The sequence below is a fragment of the Parasteatoda tepidariorum genome, chromosome 2 (assembly GCF_982258835.1).
Source record: "Parasteatoda tepidariorum strain Cologne lab strain chromosome 2, Ptep-v5.0, whole genome shotgun sequence".
In the NCBI taxonomy this organism is placed as follows: Eukaryota; Metazoa; Arthropoda; class Arachnida; order Araneae; family Theridiidae; genus Parasteatoda; species Parasteatoda tepidariorum.
In genome coordinates, this window is record NC_141756.1 from 87,857,830 (window position 1) to 87,879,964 (window position 22,135).

General features: G+C 29.5%; 1 protein-coding gene across 1 annotated transcript; it reads right to left on the reverse strand.

Moving 5' to 3' along the window:
• Positions 1 to 3,546: 3,546 nt before the first annotated feature.
• On the reverse strand, positions 3,547 to 22,126 carry LOC107443954 (protein disulfide-isomerase A4). The gene is made up of 10 exons (XM_016057983.5): positions 21,722 to 22,126; positions 19,099 to 19,234; positions 17,415 to 17,620; positions 16,190 to 16,328; positions 14,918 to 15,123; positions 14,034 to 14,189; positions 11,369 to 11,517; positions 10,911 to 11,067; positions 5,272 to 5,511; positions 3,547 to 4,475 (listed from the first exon to the last, which is right to left on the reverse strand). Exons 1-10 carry the CDS (start codon positions 21,807 to 21,809, stop codon positions 4,069 to 4,071), a joined length of 1,884 nt encoding a protein of 627 aa, XP_015913469.3. The 5' UTR covers positions 21,810 to 22,126; the 3' UTR covers positions 3,547 to 4,068.
• Positions 22,127 to 22,135: the final 9 nt, after the last annotated feature.

A 22,135-nucleotide genomic window follows, 5' to 3' on the forward strand; every position in this document is an offset into this window, starting at 1 on the left:
TGAGTTCGGTGATCTGCTGGGAACCGTGTCTTAACGATCAGTTCACTGCGGGACCTTTTCAATTTGCATAAGAAGTTCCAGAATATGGCAAAATATGCAAAAAGTAAAATTAACATAAAGTGGTCTAAAGTTTTGACTGCTATTCTGGCCCACCTATTAGAGATGTGTCAAATTTCGAAACTATCAATTATAAGAGAACAATACAGTAACATAATGTTAACGTTTATTAAATTCAGATTTAACGATTTGGTGTATATAAAACTAAATTCTACATAAGCATATAATATAGGCATATAAATTCTACATAGGCAGCAGTCTATGTGAAACAGGTAATAACGCCAAAACTAGAAGAGACTGTGGAATCATTAATTCCAATCCATCATTTACTTGAAAAAGAAAAGAAAACAACCACATCCAGGGCACGAAAAACCGCCCGTCCTCGGCGGTCAAAAATTCCCCGCTGACAACGAATTTCTCGAATCCGACGTCAGCGCGGACGGCCACATTCCCGTTAATGTTCGTGATACATTTTCAATTTTTATTATCTTACAAGAGTCTAGCTCCTCACTTCTAAAATGACCCTCTAATCCAGAAATACAGCAGCATACTACGCATGGTGGAATTGATGTTTTCTGTCTGGGAGTACTGCAGCGGTTGAAAGGGGCTTTTCAGCAATGAACTTACAAAAAAACACGTTACGTACTGGTCTTACACAAGAAACGCAATTATGAACATCTATCAAAATGGAAAACCCCTTTCAGATTTCTGTGCCGAAACCTCTGTAAATCATTGGCTTGATTGTGGAACTGGCAAACCTCATATTTGATTCATTTAAAAAACGCAATACCCTCGGATAAATTGACCTTTGTAATTTAAATTATTTCATAAAAGAAATACTAGGTCACTATTAGTAACCTAGTATTTCTTTTATTACTGTATATTGTAATTCTAGTATTTGTAATCCTAGTAACTACTAATTCATTGTGTAATTTTTATAAATGTTTGTAATAAATAAGAGAAAATTATATTTTTATTTATTTAGAAGCTACGGGTTAGTTTTAAAGGAGGACGGGTACATTGTTGGACAAGCCGTCCTCTGGGACGGGTAAAATTTCTGAGTTTTTTCGAGCCCTGATCACAACCATCTTGCTTTCAAAAGATCTGCTTGTAAGCACCTTTCTCCTTTGATGTGTCAAAAAACTGATTTTTGAAATTACTTGTTTCTGTCAAATAGCTTTTATTTTTAAATTGTTCCAGAAATATTAAAAAATACTCTTGGATCAGCTGCAAACAACAAAATTTCATAATTTTCATAGTCGAGGGAGAAAAAAAAAAACTTATGTTTTATATAGATTATTATCGCCGATCATTGGTCTGGTGGTTGTTGTACTAAACTACGTGGCCAGTGGCTGTGGGTTCGAATCCCACCATAGGCATGGATATAGATTATGCAAATTTTCAAAAACTATAATTGTTATCACTATAATACCATAATCTTTAAAAAATCGTAATAAGCACGGATAAATCATAATTATAGGTCTTTTTATATTGTGATCATATTTTTCAATTCCCCAAACGGTGTAGGTCAAGAATATAAATGTCGTGGAACAGTATGTTAATTCAGAGAAAGTACATTTTTGCATCGGATTGCTTAAGATAACATCTGCACTAATATTTAAGGTTACGATCTTGAACAATTATTTTTAAGAACTATAACGGAAAAATTAATATTTATGTTTTTTGAACCACAGTTTGATGGAAAATTTGTTGGTCTTTTCAATCAGCGTTCCAGTTAAATTACGGTTTATTATTCTTGGGTGTCAAGTGTGCCACTTGTTATTTTTAAATTTAAATAAACCAGTTTATTTTCATATGAAACTGTATAATTATATTGTGGATCTATACTTACTGCTTATTTATTAAAGTACTTCAAATGGAAATCAAATAAACAATATTTATTAAAATTATTTCAGTTTAATATTATGCTAAAATAAAATATCACAAAACGAACAACCTTTTATGGTAAGCACTAAAATGAAAACAAGGTAATTAAATGTTAGATGTTTTCAATTTTTTATTGTATGAAAAATTAGATGGATCAATACAGTTTAAAGTATTTTATTTATACCTTTTTGTTCTTAAAAATGATATTCTCTTTCAAAAACTAAACAAGATTTTACTTCAAAATGTGTTAATAAAATGGCAAACGTATAATACAATATCAATTCAAAAACTATCTTTTTTAGGGCAGAAATTGTTGCTGAGTCACATCAACCATTTTATTTATGTTTGGGTCTTTACTTATAATTGTTTTTAATAACAAACTAGTTTTCTTTAATAAAAAACACAAGATTTACTTAAATAATAAAAAACCACCTAGGTTAAAATTTGAGTTCATTACATACATATCCTTGATTCATTATAAACATATTTAATATATAATTCATTTTTAAAAACCTTGCTCACAACATAATAAAAATTTACTAGAGTAATTTTTTTTCGAAATTTTCAATTTAGTTTAGGTTTTCATCTAGTTTAAGTTCTTATTCTATTTAGTTCAAGCATTATTTTACAGTACAGAACCCGTTATCCGGAAATCAGAAAACCGGAACGAAGTTCGATAAATTTTCTCGCCATTTTTTAAAAAAAAATTTTTTTTTCCTCATAAGATTTTTAGATTTTTCTTTCTTTTTTTAAAGATGTTTACCTTACCATCATTTTGGAACTAATCATTAGTGTATTACTTCATCGTTTTTTCTTATTTTTAAGATTATTTCCAAATTTTTCTTTTTTTAGTTGGTTTTAACAGTAAAAAAAAAAACGGCTTTTTGTAGCGATTCAGAAAACCGGAAAAATCAGTTATCCGGAATAGCGATGGTCCCGACCGTTCCGGATAATCGGTTCCCTACTGTATTAGGCTGTTATTCTATTTAGTATTATTTAATTTAATTTGGGTACATGAATTAGTACATTTTATAGTAAGTGCGCACTTTCCAAGTCTATCTCCCCTATAACAACGAACTTCTATACAGGCAAGGGTACTATAGTTAACTTTACATCCTAGAAAAAATTATGACACCCAAAATCGTATCATGTTTCTGATTCCGCTAATGATAGGCCCGAATAAAGAATTTTTTTTTTTAAATGTTGGTGAATAAAATTTAATCTGTACTCTTTGCGTGGTATCGAAATATCTGCAACATGTGGTACATGCACCATAGATTCACCATCTCTGACCTATGCAGTACATTTAAACAGTAAACAATTGGAAAAAAAAATGGTTTCAGATCATATGTATCTTTGAATTGATAATCTTAGATAATAAAGAATATGCTTTACATTCAAACCAAAAACATTTAAAATAAACGGTTTCAGGTAGTATGCGTCTTTGATTATTTGTACAACTTTTTCCTGTGACTAATTTGAATGATTAGGAAAGCAGAGAAACTTAAACAACAAATAAATATCTAGTAATAATTACAATTTTTTTTTTTTAAATTGCCTTGAAAATGCTCATTATGGTTAGCTTTTAAAAATTCTATACAGTAAGAATCACATTGAAAACTTTATTGTCCAATCCTATAGTATGCACAAGAAAATAATATGGAAGACTCCAATGATAATGATAAGATAACACTGCATTGACCAGCAATTTCTTTAAATATTTACAAAAGCAAAAGGGCCTTTCATACAATGATTTTAAAATAAAAAAGTCCAATTGAGTTACAGAATAAAAATAACAGTAACTTCTCATTTGTTCAATGAAGCTATTTCTTTATCAAAAGTTGTAGTATAATGAATACATTATTATAAAAAAATATCTTTAGAATTATTTAAAATATGGTACAATGTTATTTACAAGGAAAAAATCATGAACCTTAATTAAATAAGGCATCACAAATAGAAAAAAAAAATTGTAATTTAATACAATTAATATATTTAAAAAAGACAAACGTAACTTATACCATAAAAAAGGACAAAACATTAGACCATGTAACAAAATTTGTTTAACTATTATTTGCTGAGATATTTGCATCATAGTTGTTTTGTTTGTGTAAACTTTGACACTCATAATTCATCTTTTTCAGTACTTTTTGATAGTTGATCATTCACAAATTTAGTCATTGCTTCAAGGTTGCGTTCACCCTCATAAACAATTAAGTTTTTCTTGTCATGAGCAGGAACATAATAAATGGTTGGAAAACCATCGACTTTGTATTCACTGGGAAAATCGTTAGCAGTAGCATCAATTTTAGCAACAAGCAGCTTATCATGATTTGAGAAAGCTTTTCCTAATTTTTTGTACTCTGGATCAAGTTTCTTGCAATGGCCACACCAAGGGGCATAGAATTCAACCAAAACATCTTTTTTGCTTTGAGTAATAAGACTGTCAAAAGATGAGCCGACTATCGTAATAACAGGCCCTTTGTTTTCTTTCGGTACAGGTTGAGATTTAATATGCTTTTTTACATTGCCTATAATGCAAAAGAGAATACATTAAGAAAAAGAATTAAACATTTAAAAGAATGATGTTAAAATTGTGATTTCAATTAAACACAATACATGTTAAATCCTAACCAATTCAGCAGAGAGAAATTATAATTAAGGCTTGATGGGAATGAATAAAACACATAAAATTTTTCCTTCTTTACAACCATCGTTGAACAGTCGACCCAATTTTGGGCTTACTACTACTAATAATTAACTCCGTGGCCTTGTAAATTTGAACCAATCCAGAAGACAGGGAAACTCCTGGATGAGTACCCCCAGAGATATGAATTGTTATAGGAACATGGAGGACCTTGTAACTCGACAGATTTAACGTGCACCAGTCACCATTTACAATGCAGGGAGTCTTCGGCTGCCAGGGATCGAACCCACGATATCTTGGCTCTTTTTGAAACCTAGCTTCAATCAATTTTTGATCTAGTTTAGGGGATTGGATAAAATTCACTTGAAACAAAGTATCAGTTTGACAAGGAAAATAACATAAGAGGCAAAAAAAGAAGAAAAAAAAGATACAGAATTTATTGGTCGTATAAGCCATTAAAAACCAGGCTAAAAAATTACGAGATATTTAATACAAAGTTTCATAAAATATATAACTATGTAACACTATTTTTAAATGTCAAGAATGTTATGAATAATATTTCACACAATTTTTTTTAAATAATTTTCATTAAAGCTAGAAATTTGCATTATTAATAATTTATGTTTATGAGTAAAGGCGGGCAGATTTAAAAAAAATTGTCAAAAGTATAAAATCAATACCTGCAAGAACATCACGTACAAACTCTCGCAGTTCATCTGCACTAAAATCTTCAACAGGTTCCATTCGGTAACGAATTTTAGCACTTTCATAGTAACCAACATTGACATCTTCACCACTGTCAGCTAAGCCAAGTTGATTCAATTCATCTTCAAATTCATTTTCATTTGAAATAGCAAAAGTGATTTTTGCCTTGTAATCTTTGGCCACTTTAACAACTTCCTTTCGAATAAGTTGAGTTTCTGTAACAACAATTATTAGACAATCATCACTTGCATACCAAGTTCTTAAAACAGATGATTATGATTTAATCATTACTTTCACACTATCAAACAAATGAACAAATTATACAAATTAACAAACGGAAACATTAAAGAATGAATGGAAACACATTGAAAAGAAAAAGAGAAAATTAAATGTGATGGAAAAATTAATTTTTTAACTTAACTCCCTTAAATTTGTTAACTCTGCGCAATACATTTTATTGACACAATTTAATCATAAATGATATAAAATGGTTTTTTGCTCCTCAAAAACAATTTATTTAGACTTAATTTGCGATTTACATTTTGATCTGGGCGTAATTTATGTTTTATATTTGATTCAGGTTTAGGTATAAACCATAAAAAGAGTTTCTCAAGAGTAAGCAAAATGTGTCACAATATATTTGAAACACAAAATTGTCGAATATGAAGCAAATAATGAGCGAAATTGAAACAGCATACACTTATATGCTAATTATGCGAAATGCATATAACTATGCAAAATGCATAGTTTTATAAATGATGTGAAGTGAGAAATGTGTGAGAGAGATGTTCATTGGCTGCTGGCAGCATTTGTAGTTTGGAAAATACTGTCGCAAATTCAGGTAAAATAGAAAGGAGATTAATGAATAGATATCCAACAGATGAATAGTATAATCTTAAATACCTTACAATTTATGAATAGATATCCAATAAATAGATGGTTTTGTGAATATATGACATTTTAAAAAAGGACAAAAGAACCCAGGGCCATAAAAGTTATAAAGGGAATTTAAAGAAATAAAAGAACATTTTCCCATAGTGTAAAATGAGATGGCTATTTTTTTGAGGAGTCAGATGACTGTAGGATGTCTCTGTAGGTAATAGGAAGATGTTCAAAGTCAAAGAATGCTTGAAAAAAATGATTTGTCAGTGAAGGATGCATTTTATTGCTCTTTCTAGGGAAATTAGAAGCAGCAATTACTTTAGTTTTCTAAAAATGTGTTTTAATTTTTTGTTCTCCAGTGCCCTTTCTGGAGTATTTTGGTTTTAAATTTTTTTTTCTTCAATTATATTGAAAGTTGTAATATGTAGAAAAAAATTTAAACAAAAGTATTTGTCAAGGATAAAAAGTTTTCTTTTTGGAAAACTTTACAAAGTTGAAAAAAAAAAAGCTCCCTTTTCTGAAATTCTATTTTACTTTAAAGTAGCAAATGTCTAAGTCTCAGAAGGGGCAAAGCACATTATACTACTTCTCAATTACATTTCAGAAGAACGACTAAATTTGGGAAGATGCAAAGCACATTTTCGCCTCCTCACTTTGATTCAAGAGGAAAGTAGAGTTTTCTACTTTAAAAGTAACTATTGCCAATTCAATTTAATTTTATTTTCATGATTGTCTAAATTTAAGAATGCAAAGAATTTTTTCACCCACTCACATTAGTTTACAAGGAAAAAGAAGTTTTCTATTTGGAAAAAAAAGCATCAAAGATGACAAAAAATTAGTTTTTTTCTTCCTAAAACTATCAATTTTACTTTACTTTATTTTCGCAAATGTCAAAATTTCAGTAGATGAAAAGCCAATTTTTCGCCCCTGACTTTAATTTAAGAAAAAGTGTTCTACAAGGAAAATAGCATCAAAGTTGAAAAAAAAATCTCTTTTTTAAATTGCCAATTTTACTTGACTTTATTTTTGAATATGAAATTCCAGAAGGGATGAAGCACATTTTACGCACCCTCACTTAAATATAAGAGAAAAATAAAGTTTTCGTTTTGGAAAATAGCTATAAAGTTGAAAAAAAAAAAGAAAAAATTTTTTTTTTCTTTCAAAATTACCAATTTTACATGATATATTTTCCCTATTGTCAAATTTTGAAAAGATGCAAAGCTCATTTTCCCCCTCAAATATCCAATTTTACTTCACTTTATTTTTGAATTCTCACTTAAATTCAAGAGGGGCCCCCACCGGTTGGTACACTGGTGGGGGGCAATATAATTCGTGACAATGAGAAAAATAATTCATCGGTGAAAGAAAGTAAAACAAATAAAAATGAGAGATTTTTCTTAAAAAGTCACCAATGAAATTATAAACAAATTTCATTAACATATTTAAAATTAAAACAATAACTGAGTAATGAATTATAGATCTTAAGTATATCTCATGATCATATCAATGGAACGAAGTACAAAGTAGCCCTTATTTTCATCTTATAGTTATTGTACAGTAATTTTAATTTGAAAACTTTGTTTAATAATTTTGATAAATTAGTTCAGAAATTTATATATGGGCAATTCCACGGAAGTGTCAACTTTTAAGTGAAATTTTTTTTTGTTTTTTGAATTGCATATTTTAATTTTAAAAATATGTTCAAAAATAGCCAAAGTCTACATATTGCCATTTCATTTTTGATAATTTTAAATTTTTTGAATCTGGCAGCATTCTAAAGTAATCACATGGCTGACAAGTGAATTGTTCACATTTGTGCTGAAATTGTTTTCTTGAAAAATACATATAAAATAAAAGAAATGTATCTTTCTTTTGCAGTATTTTGATAAAAATATGCATGTAGTACAAAATTTAAACATTTAAAACATTATCATTTTAAGTTTAATATATAAAATAAAAGTAACTTCTTTTACGTCATTCCGTCACATGTCTTAATAACGCATAAATTTCCTGAGAACGAAGAAAAGACGTGACATTGGCAAGTTAGATATAAAACCTCTTCAGAGACAACCTAATTTTCAAACTGTTGAAATTTTTATTAATAAAACATTTTTTAAATGAAGACTTTCTTCTACTAAACTTTTTGTCATTCCGTCACGGTCATTCCATCACAGCAAATAGATGTTAATAACTGCTAGCCAACCTGGGGTTAATTTTCCAAATTCACATTTTACATGGCTTACACATTATACTAAAAGTATAAAATTGCCAAAATGTCATTCCGTCACGCAAATAAAAAGTTAATAAAATTAAAAGTAAAAAAGATAGAAAATCCTGTTTTTTTAGTTTATGAAGTGCATTATGCCAATAATAATGATATGCATGAGAAAAAAATGTTTATTTGAAATTAGATACATAGAAACTTCAATTAATTGTTATTTTGCAAGTCAAAATGTCATTCCGTCACATATGGAATTGCCCATATGTTACAGGCAAAGTATGAAACGCCGGCATTGTGTAGAATGACTAGGCATTGTATAGAATGCCTAACGTTTTCAGGCAAGGTATGAAATGTGAGAAGTATTACATACTTAGCCTAGGCATTGTATAGAATGCCTAGACATTCTATACAATGCCGGATGCTATTTAGGCAAAGTATGAAATAAACGTCCTGATGAGGTTATTATGTAAATGATGTGCATGTTACTGTGAATAAGCAAAATCGGTGGTTGTTGACGTTCACCGGTGAATGTTGACTGTCATATTGTCGCTTTGGTGAATGTCTGAAATATTTATAACATCCGATTTGATGTTTAATTTATTATAGGATATAATTGTATTTATTCGATATTTTAATACTTACTGACGATAGATTCGAAGAAACATCAGTGTTTGGAGTATTGGGCAAATGTATACCGGGCAATGGCAATTGACCTTAAAAAAACATCAGTGTAGGGTATACCGGACAAATGTATACCGGACAGTGGCACTTAACTTTTAAAAAAAATATCAGTGTAAGGTATACCGGGCAAATGTATACCGTGCAATGGCGCTTAACTAGACCTAGTATATATTTCGGACATGTACGAAAGGTCCTGTCATACTAGCTCTAGTTAAGTGTCATTGCCCGGTATACCTTACACTGATGTTTCTTCGAATCTAAAGTCAGTAAGTATTAAAATATCGAATAAATGTAAAACTACCGATTTCGGTCAATCACTGTAACATGCATTTCTCAAAAATAAAAATATTATTCTGGAAAAATACTGAGAGTGCCATTGAAAAACATTTATTCAAAATGTGGAAAGAAAGTTAAAAAGTTATGCAAAACAAAATTTAAGCCTTTCTTATTAAGGGAAACAAAATTTTAATATAAAGAATATGAAATTAACCTACTTGTTGCAACATGGCAGGCTTCAATGACATTTTAAATTACATTTCATTAAATTTTTCCACGTAAATTTCATTAAATTCCTCCATTTCCATGTAGCATAGTAAAAAAATAATTTTTGTTATTAGTTAAAAGTCACGAGCCACGCGTTAAAAGTCACAAGCCTTGCCAAGTGATATTTGAAACGAATCGGAGATGTATTTGTACTTTGCTGGTTTCTCATTTGGCAATCTATAGAATGCCTAAGAAATGTGTGAAATATAAATCATTTCATACTTTGCCGGTAACATATATAAAATATTTTTCATATTTATTCAACACATTTTTTTTTCCTTTTGTACTTCTTCCTTCTGTTTTATTAAGTCATAAACAGTGGGTTTGCAGAGTTCATATTTCTGCAGTAATTCTACTTTTTAAAAAATTGTAAGCGTATTATGCTTTCTCATCTTCGAACTTTTGTCATTATTCCCCATAACTGATCGTTTAGATAACAATGTTAGCAATTAAAACTAAAAACAATGGCTTAAAACTCCAGCTGAATTCAAAACGATCAACTTATAACAGAAACAGATGCGTCTAGATTGGAATTGGATTAGACTGTAACAGCTAATACTAATCCTAGGCTGGGAGATGAAAGAATTTGTCCCAGCCTCCTAAGCTTCAAGATTAAGAAAGAACTAGCTTTCTTTCTTTACATGGGGGAAAACAAGGTGGTAGGAGAGTTTCTCCTCCTGCATTCCTTCTTTATACAGCGCTGATAAGAATGACTGGAACTTCCTTATCAGCTATGCCCTTTCATTCAGTCCCCATCCCCACCTCTTCATCCACTGCTTCCTTGCTCAAGAAGAGTTGCGGATTTGAGCCTTTACATTTAAATTTTTATTTACAGCATATCTTTTCTTTTTTTGGAAACTGATTTAGAACATTTTTTTCTAATGAAACGGAAATAAGAGTCCAGATTTAAGAGATTTTCAAATTTTTGAAACCTGGATTTTCGAGGCTGTACTGTATATATATATTTCTTTGTACAAATCATATTGGGCACAAACGTTTGCAATCACATTATCGGTTTACTAAAAAACCTACTCATTTCAGGAAATTAATATAGTTATCATGATGCATTTTCAGAATATTTTAAAATTGCACAATACAAATTTTTACAATTAAAACGCTTAGCTTTGTTAATAAATACACTTTTCTGATTTTGCTTTTTAGATATTAATAAAAAAGTAACTTAACAATTAGCAATTTGAAATTGTAGTAAAGAAGTACATTTAGCAAAGTTTTATAAATCGATATATTATTTATCACAAGATAACTAGAAAAAAAGTCTCCACTTACGTTTTCTATAATCAAAACCAAAATCAACATCATAATATACAACAACAATAGGATATTTGTTTTGGTATTTCCACATGCTTTTATGACTTCGCTCTCCAACTAATGGTAAGGCATGATCTTTAATAAATTTTGATATATCACCAGGAGAAGAATTAATCTAAACAAAATAATGATGAAATCAGTATGTTACAAAGATATTACGAAACAAATTATAAGATCATGGGCATATATTTAAAGTTAATTTTTTAACTTTCTTAATAATTACAAAAACGCTTGTTTGAAAATAAAAAAGGTAAAAAATTACATTATAATGCAGTCGAATTTATTATTATTGTTATTAAAGTATTTTTAAAAGAAACTTTAATCAGAAGTTAGAGAGGAAACGGTTAATATAATTTTAAAACAAGAGAAAAAATGAATTGACAAAGCAAAAATTTTACAATGTCTCGCCTACTTACATCATCTAACTCAAATTGTTTTTTCTCAAATTCTGAAGAAAACAATTCTGGTTTATACAAAATAATCTTTTGCTTTTCAGAGCCAGAATACTTTAGTACATCTTTGCTAAATGAATGTAGGAATGTAAACTTGCTTCTTAGAGAATTTGCTGAAAAATAACAAGTATTAACAACAAATTCCTAAATAATTGAAACAACAAATAAAACCACACATTTTAAGTAAAAAAAAAGTTTTTTGTTATACAGAAAGAAAAGCTTAAAAAATTCATTTTATTTTTATTTTTACATAATTAGACAGTATGCACAGTTCTAAAATTTCTTCAATAAAGTGTAATTTAAAACTTTTAAAATAAAAATTATTGAAAAATTTTGAAAGGAAAATGATTAACTATAAACGAGAAAATTATTATGATTTCTAGAAGGATAACGAATGATTATATATCTATTAACTAAGATAATATGTATTTTTTTTCAAATCTATATTTTTGGTAATTTGCAAATTTCCAATGAAAATATTTTTTAATAAATTGAAGAGTTTAACAAAATATTAGCATCTAATTTGAAAGGTAAAAGAAATAATTAAGGCTAAGATTAAAAAAAATGCCCCAACTCATCAAAAAATATTTAAAATTTTTTAGAAACAACTTTTTTTGATAATTTATATTTCTCATAAAAATATGTTTATAAATCAGGTATAGAATAAGCTATAAAATAACAGGGGAAAGAACTATATTTTAGTATGAAAGAGTATTTTTTAGACTGTCTGATACAAGTCAATTGATTTATGACTAATATTTCATATAACTCAAAGAGAATTTCATTTAAAAACCGCGGTAAGGAAGAGATTTCTTGAATGGCAATTTCAATTCCTTTTTTTTGTTGTTGTTTACTACTAGAAGCAATATAAGTTATGAAACTACTTGAAATACTATAGGTAATATTATGTATAACATAACATACATCTATCTATTTATCTATATACACAGTCCAGTCACATTAATGTGACCACCTGTCAAACGCCAGAATAACCACCTTTGGCTGAGCGGACCGCTATGAAACGTGCAGGAAGAAAGTCAATTAGGTTTCTGAAAGTGTTCACTGGGATGTTGAGCCATGCCGACTCCAGTGCCGTGGCCAGCTGCGCTAGAATACGCGGTTGAGGATCTATGGCCCGAACAACCCGATCGAGGTGGTCCCACAGATTCTCGATTGGGTTCAAATCCGGTGAGTTTGTTGGCCAGGGGAGTACGGTAAACTCATCCTGGTGCTCTTCGAACCACGCACATGCACTGCGAGCTGTATGACACCTCGCATTGTCCTGGTGGTAGATGCCATCATTCTGAGGAAAAATCATTTGCATGCAGGGGTGGACATGGTCCGCATCGTGCTTTCTACAATGATGAGTGCACCCAGTGAATGTCAGGAAAACATTCCCCAAACCATAACGCTCCCTCTTCCAGCCTGCAGCCTTCCGGCAATTGTTGCAGGGTGTTTGCTTTCAGACGTTTTACGCCGTATACGCCAACTTCCATCTGTCCCCTGGAGCATAAAATGTGATTCATCGGAAAAATCCACCTGTTGCCACTCTGTGGACGTCTAGTTGCGGTACTGGCGTGCAAATTCCAGCCTTTGTCACCGATGAACAGCAGCATAGGTGCATTAACCAGGCGTCTGCTGCGGAGGCCCATGCGCAGCAACGTTCGCTGAACAGTTGCTGAGGATACACTTTTGGTAGCCCCTTGGTTCATCTGGACGGTCAGTTGCTCAACAGTTGCACGTTTATTCGCCTGAACGCATTTCCGCAGCCTTCGTTTGCCTCTGCCATCTTTGGCCCGTGGTGCACATGTGCCACGCCGTTTGTTTTGCATAGTGCCATTTTGCCATGCATGGTATGCTTTTATCACGGCGGCACGCGAACAGTTCACAAAATCAGTCGTTTCCGAAATGCTTCCACCCTTGGCCCGAAAGCCAATAATCATGCCCTTTTGGACGTCGGATAAATCGCTAAATTTCTGCATTGCGCCAACGACTGAAATGCTTTTCGATGCCCTAGGACATCCAATATATACACTACACTGTAATGTGCTGCCACCTGCACTCTGTGAGTGGTTATTTCACGTTGACGTCGAAAGTAGGTGGTGGTCACATTAATGTGACTGGACTGTGTATATATATATATGTAAAGATCTGAACAATGCCTTTAAGAAAGAAAAAGAAACTAAATAGACAGAAACATGTATTTGTTTTGATTTCAATTTCAGGTTCTAGTTATAAAGCAAGAAAATTGTTACAAACATAAAAATAAATATGTTGATAAAAAATATGTGGATGAAATTGCTTGAGTTAGAATTTAAAACGCAATCAATCGAAATAAGAAAATTTATTCGAATTTAAAATTTGAAAGAAAAATAATTTATAATGAAATGCAATAAATAATATAATATATAAAAAGATATTTATAAAAAATATAACAAGATTTCTATATTTTCAAATAATCGCAGTTGAAAAAAAAACTTAGTTTACTATAGAAAAAAGTATAGGTACTGTACTTTTCTGTTCTGAAAAATTTGTATTAAAAGAGATTTGCATTTAAGTAAATAAAAGGGAGGAAAAAAAACAATATTTGTATGACAAAGTTAATTATTTTTTATAAATAATCATATACCTGCTTCGACATAATTTTCATAAAAAGATTCTGTTTCAGAATCAAAATATCCAACTATTGTAGTATCAATTTTCCCAATTGATTTTTTTAGATCTTTGACAGATTTAACTTCTTGGCTTGGTGGCTTGGCCTGTTCTTTCATGTAATTGACAATGCCTAAAAATATATAAACAAATTAAATTTTTAGATACAAAAGTTATATTTGAAAGTAATTATTAAAAAATCAGCAGTGGACATCACCTAATTAAGAGCCATGCATATTTGTATATCTATTTTTGTCAATGAAGCTAATTTTTATGAACGGATATGCTATTTATAATCTTTTACTTTATTTCTGTTACTGTTGCAATAGCTTTGAGTGGTGGACTTCATTTTTTTTTACCTCATATTATCCCAGATAACTCTTAGGGGTTGAAACGATAGTTCACTAGCAAATAAAAATGAATTCATCCATTTTTTTTTAACAAACTGGCTTTAAAATTGTTATAATTTAGAAATCTAATATTTATTTACCAAAATCGGTTATATAAAAATGAATAACTAAAAAATATCAGAAGAAATAATATAAGCTTGTAGTCAAAATTCTATAGATGAAAGCTATTATAAATAATATGAAAAACATGCACTTGAAATAATATGAAAAATATTCAGATGTATCAGCAAATGTTAACAAAAATATAACAATAAAGAAGATATAAATATATAGCTGTACAAAAGAAGTTTTCTTCTTCCAATTATCATTGTTACATATATTACTTTAAGCAATAAAAAAGTTTGGAAACTGAAACTTTAATAAAGTATAAATATAACTGGATTATTAACAAGCAATAATGAATACTAATTAAGAAAAGAGAAATATGACCCATAGATTGACTATTAAATACCAGATTCATCTCTAGGTCCTTCATAATCATATTTGCGTCCTTTTCGGAAAATCATAAGCGTTGGCCAGCCTCTAGCTTCATACTTTTCTGCCAATTCCTTCTCTTCAATACCATCTATTTTCGCTAATGGGACAGGTGGAACAGAACTTTTAAGCACTTTAGCAGCTCTTTCATACTCTGGTGCTAATTGCTTGCAATGGCCACACCTGTTGAAAGAGTCAGATCTTAAAATTTGAAGCAAGTTAAAAAAACAAAGTTGATGAAAGTTTGAAATAAGAAAATAATTTTACTATCAGGAATGCAAGGGAATAATAAAAAGTCTGAGCATTTGGAAAATGAAATATACTAAGGTTGGAATTTTAACAGGGGTAAAACTGCAATAAAAAACTGGAACAAATGTTTCCTATACCAAATGTTACTTCCATACATACCTTACCTCAAAGCAAAGAATTTTCCCTTCCAATACCATAAACATATGAAAACGAAAAGAACATTTTTATAAGTCACCTGCTTGTATGTAGTGAAATGAAGTATTATTGCAATTGTATATCACAATTAAGTATTATCACAAACGAGAACAACTCAGTTGTTTAAAAATTAATGTGTCAGAAATCACACAGCAGGACTGAGTCATAGAGGGGCTTGTTAGAAATATGCATCACCTAGGAGAACAATAACAAGAGGGTAGGAACAATCCTTATTAGAGGACATCAAAATCTGAGAGACCAAATCTGGTCAGTTGGTCTAAGTATCAGCAAAGAAAAGGTGGATTTAGGGGATTAGGAATTACTGTATCACAATACTTTTTGGACCTAAACTACTGTGACTTTAACTTATGTTTACTTTATATTAACTTATCAAGTAACAGCAACTTCCTTCCATTTGAAAGAAAAAAGTCACCCACTTTTCATTTCCAAAACCATTATTTCTGGAAACATTGAAACCTTAAGACAGCCATATTTTGAATAAATACTATTGCAATAGATATGTTTAGATTTTTAAGTTTTCTTTATTTTTTTAATGATTTCGATCACCACAAAAATCTTCATACTACATCAATTATTTTTTCAAAACTTGTTATTTTTCATAAATGTTAAATAGAGGCAAGTAAAAATTTTTGTCTGGATAGTATTTTTATAGTTAAAATTTCAGGCTCTGATATATTTATATAAAATTAAAGAGTCAAAATAGTTGCAGGATTTGCTCATAGCTAACCAAAAAGTACCAAAATTTCAAATAAGATGGATTCAAACAATGAATAACTAAACTTACCAAGGTGCATAAAATTCTACTAATATTATAGCAGCATTGCTAACAATATCTTCAAAATTTTCTTTGTTTAAAGTAATAACAGCCTCTGGTGGTGGCTTCCAGTTAGGATCTGATCTTTCTTTCATGTACTCAACGATTCCTAACAAATAATTATTCTCAAATTATTCAAATCAAATAGATAAGAGAATTTTTTATAAATTACATTCAAATTAAGTATTGCATTAAAATTTACTTGAAAATTGAAAAACAACAGAAAGCTTAAAGGCTCAATTATTAGTTGAGGACACTGAAAATTTTTCATTATAGTAGTATATCATTAAAATATAAACTGCTATATTTTTAAGCAGGTGTTTCTGCATTTTTTCCCCATAAATATATTTTGTGATACATTAAATATAGTCAAGATTATTAATGCATATTCAAAATTTTTGTCATCTTATTTTATATATTTTCAGGTTTGAAAGTTTTTTAGGTAAAGGACTCAAAGCATTCAAGGCTTTTAAAGTTTAAAAGTACTTTAGCAAAAAAAAATTATTCTCCTTTCCCCAGCCTAATGCAAAAGTTTTGTTTTAACTTTTGGGGGGGAATTCTTGACATTGTTATCGAGGAGAAAGGAAAGACTTAAAACTCTTGGCTAATGCCTTTTTGTGATGTGAGCATCTTATCTTCCTGGTAATCTTAACAGCTAAGCAATAAAAAAACATGAAAATGAACCTGCTATTTCCTATCAGATGTGAGCACTATTCTCTTTTTTGTCTTTTCATTCTTAAGATTATTTTGTAGTGAGCAAAAAGAAGATGCTCTGTTAAATGGCTTAGATAAAATTATGTATTTTGACCAGCAAGAAGAGTGGAATATTATTTTAATATCATAAACTACATAAAATAAACAAATCATTCAAACACAAGAAACAAATTAATCCCTATTATTCCTATCACCATCATTTTGACAATTAGACTTAAGTTTTGAAAAAGGAGCTAGACAGTAAGAAATCGATTTTACCATAGATGGTTTTTATTAAGTTTGCACATTAATATTTAGCTTCAATATTTTATTCAAACTGAATTATAAAAATGAAATAAAGTTCTGATAAAAAAGTGAAATTAGAATTAAAATAAATACATAGTTACATATATAACAAAACACATAGTTACATATATAATTAAAAGATTAAAAAATCTATTATTATCATATTATCACATTGACAATTCTATCAATTAGTTACCTAAAGCAGTACGTGGGCCATCATAAGGAACCTTCACTCCTTTTTTAAATATGAACATAGTTGGGTAACCAGATACATCAAACCGAGATGCTAATTCTGCTTCAGTGGTTGCATCCACTTTTGCCAGATAAATGGAACTTCCTTCCTCTTTCAATATTTTTGCAGCTTTCGCATATTCTGGTTCAAGAGCTTTACAGTGACCACACCTATGAAAAACATACATATTATGGGACTTAATATTTTCAGTTTACAATGAATTTGTTTTAAAACTTATCACTACAAATCTTAATTATTTTTTTTCTTCTTATAGATTACTTTTGCTGTAGAAGATTTCTTTAAACATAGCTTATGCTAATGCATATATTCTTAATAAAATTAAAAATTTACATCAAGTTATTTGTATTTATTTTATTATTAAAATTTTTTGAACAATCCTTGACCTAATTGAATTTATAAGTTAAACTATATTAAAACTGTTAACTTTTTTTCCCCAATGGCAGGCACTGAATTTGAATCTTTGCCTATACTATGCCAGAATTGTTGCTCATTTCGCATTACCCAGTGGGCACCTGTGAACCAAAGTCACGGAGACGAGCAGCATTGCCCACGCCACAAACCCGTTTATAGGGTGGGCCACATTCACATATCATACACACACACAATAGAGGACAGCACAAAGAGAGAGAAAAACATACATGCCCAGAGTGGGATTCGAACCGGCAGCCTATGGCTTCGCAGTAAGGCACGCTAATCACTCGGCCGGCATTAAAACTGTTAATAAATAATATATTTGATAATTATAATCATAATATATATAATCCATTGTTCTTCCTAAGCGTTTTCAAAAGGGCCATCCTTCCGTCCTGCCTTTTGATGTGCTTTCTTTGCCCTTTCCGTAAAAATAAACCGCATTCCCTTAAGAACACTACCTTTTTATTCATATTTCATCTAAAAAAAAATTAATTCAATGCTTAAATAATAATTACATAGTGGTAAAATTATCTGTGTTTATAGGTTTAATTCCGATTACTATTACAAATATTTATTATGTTAGAATTATTCACAACTGATATAATTTTTACAAGTTTCTTTTTTTTTGAGGAGCATATTGATTTTTTAAGTGATTTTAAAGGTTCATTTTTTAAAAACATTTTTTAGTTTAAATTGTTTTTATAAATGCAAATTCTTCTTTTATTTTGATAATGAGTGAGAATTACTTTTCTGAAATACACACATAAAATAGTATAAGAGGGTAGTTAAAAAATTGTTGAGGATAAATTAAATTATGACATAATATACATTTTGATAACTTTTTACAGTGTTAAGTGAGTGCTCTTTCAAAACTCAAAACTGACTTTCTCTGTGAGGAAGTGCTCTGCCCTTTTTATTCCCAAGGAGAACTCAGTACATCATTAATATATTTGAAAAACTATGTATTACGTTAATCAATGAAATACAATACAAGATTTATATAACATAATTCTATAAACTGCGATTGTCTATAAACCACATCGATTTTTATACTTTCTCACTTCTAGTCCTTACATCTTTGTTTTAACACATAGTTAAGTTTTGTGACAAAAAAGTATAAAACTTGTTTTTAACGAAATCACCTTTATGATTTTTATAAATTCAAGAAACTTTTATGCAAAACAAAAGAATTATTAACAAATGAAATTTTTACCATGGTGCATAGAATTCTACGAGCATAATATCTTTAGAAGATACTTGAATATCAAAATTTTCCTTAGTTAAAATCAGCACATCCCCTTCTACAGCAGTTTTAATAATACCACCATCACCTTCAACTACAGGTATATCTAAAAGTAGATTATAACATTAGTAAAGTATGTCTTTTTTTCCCATCTAGTGAGGTAATGATAGAAACAACAAATATAAAATTGTTTTGAAACAAAGAAAGAAAAACTGCTAAATTGAAACTTGAAAAGTTAATTTTGAAATATTTCAAGTTGCATGGATATTTACATATCTTCGTGTTGGTTTCCATTATAATAGCAGGGGTCTGTCTAGGTTTTTCTGAGAGGTACCTATTTTGTGAAAATTTAGACATAATTTGTGAAAAATTACAAATTATATTAAAAAATCAACACAAAAATATGTATTTATTGTTTTGTAAGGGATGAAAAAATAAAATTTTAAGAAAAAGTATTTTGTGAAACTACCATTTTTCCTAAAGGTGAATTTGTGAAACTACCGATTTTCCTAAAGTTGAATTTGTGAAGGTACCGCTAAACGGTAGTAAATTCGGCCTGGACAGACCCCTGAATAGGCTACCACATTAATTGAGAGCTTAATTGTGACTAGTTATTAATTTGCACTATATAAATGCAATTTTTTTTGCTAACGATTTGGTAAAATCAGATTTCATTTGCTTTCGAGGTAAAATTTTGATAACTTAAGAGATTACTGATTCCATTCAACCTGTGATTTTTGATCATTTACTTATTTCAACAATAATTTTACATCTCCACAAAGATTAATCCAATTAAAATCTCTCATATTAAATATTATAAAAAACTTAATTTCAAACCTTTATTATTGATCAACAGGATCGGCTTAACAAAAACAAGGACAAAGGCAAAATTTATTTGCAGTGCCTTAATACACAATCAATAATATAAGATAAAAAAGAAATTAGAAACTACATAATTTTAATTTCTTTGCACATTTTTTAACTTACAGTTTTCATAACATAGCAGATCAATGAAAAGTTATTATATAGTCCTTCCTAATATCCATTTAAATAAGTCATCTTCTAATCTTTATATTTGATTAAAAAATATTGAATTTCAATTCTTAAAAAACTTCAGATTAGAAGAAAGTCATTTTGAAGCCTAAAGGAATTTAACATTTATAAAACTTAAAAAAAAAAAAAAAAAAAAAAATTATTTCGATTTTTGAAATACTGTTAATTGCAAAAAGTTTTGCTGTTAATAATATATAAAATTGCTTCCTAATAGTTATCCCAAGTTGTCAGATAGCATTGAAAATTTATATATTAAGGAATAATTATGGCCTAAAAAATTATTACAATCCTTATTTGAATGAATAATCTGTTACTTCTAGAATGTTATTGATATTCAATGAGGTGCACCACGTTCGAATCCCCTTGAAATCAGGGTAACCATGGTAGGTTTATGTAGCTCTCCTCTCCATGAAAAGCAAATGAAGGATAGTTCCGTCAAAAAGTCCTCTACGAAATCTAATTTTCCCCAATACTTAAACCAGGAGTGCTTTTATATTCTGGATTAGAGCCAAAATTACAAGGTTGTAGAATTGAATATTAGTAATTGTTAACTCAAAATAGGGTCAGTTTTTAAACGGCGGTTATAAATAAAATATAATGTGAAAAATTATGCAAATTGTTAATCGTATTATAATTTTTTTGATAGAAAAAAACAAATGTAATTTGAAAATCTGGCTAATTTCTATTGAGGAAAGTTGGATTGAAAACCAGTTTCGTTTGTCTAATATTTAATCTTTCTAGTATCCTTTCACTGTCTCAAACTTTTTTTTCAGACAGTCAAAATCAAGCAGGTTAGATGGTGATTTTAATTTCTGTCTTACCTTGAATAACTTATCAGGATTTCATAGCGTTTATGTTTTTTTGACTAGATATTTTGCAATTTCAAGGAGACGTTACAATGAGAGGTAAACCACTAAAATCTCAGACTGTTATCCCCTCTCCAAGGCAAAGAGGTTCTAAAATATGATACATTAATCCAATAAGGATATTTAAAGTCAGCCTTGTGATAGATGTGACACTATTGGATATGATGTTATATTGAGAGGAAAATGTAAAGCTTACATTTTATAATTTAAATCATTTGGGTTTCTTTTAATTCATGTTTCGGAAATCTTTAAAATGGACAGATACCTTTGTTAGAAGCACTTTAAATATGTCAACTGTTATTTACTTTTAATATATTTTTGTATCAAAAGAAGCTTTTAATCAGGTAATGTCTTACTGCTTCAGTTTCGTGGGATTATTTATTTAAAGCTTATACTATGTCTGAAAACAAATATAAGCCCATAATAAATTTTAGAATAATAAGTCTGCTTGAATACCAGTCGGTTTAATAAATAATCAAACAGTAGAATACAATAGTCATAACCAATACAACACAAATAACAAATTTATCACACTAAGTTCTCACAAAAGAAGATCTTTTTATAAATTTAAGAGACTAGACAGAAAAATTACATAAAGCTTGATTAATGTTATGAATTTTCAAACCGTTAATTGCTTTTGATAAAAGAAAACATAGCACTTAAGTGTTACAAACCATCTTCAAGTAAATCTTCACTCATACATAAAATAAGCATTGATATCAAAACACTACAAAATAGAGAGGCGCTTCGAATATGCAGCATTTTGAATGAAAGAAAACGATCTCACAAAAACAAGGAATCAATTAAGAAAAAGGAAAAAAATTCACAGCATTTTATAAATAACAATTGCAAAAACTTTGCAAGATAAACCCTTTAACTTGGTTTTGGATTTGGAAGTCAACCGGCTTCGAAAGATGACGTATAAAAAGAAGTCTGTCAAAATGTTTTGTTTGTTGCCAATTTTCAAATGACTGGTAATTTTATTTTTTTATTTATAAGGGATAATTTAAAGGAAAAAAAAGACTTGAGGAAATTATATTGAGAGCATAACAATTCAATTGAAAAAAATTTAGATAATTAAAATTTTT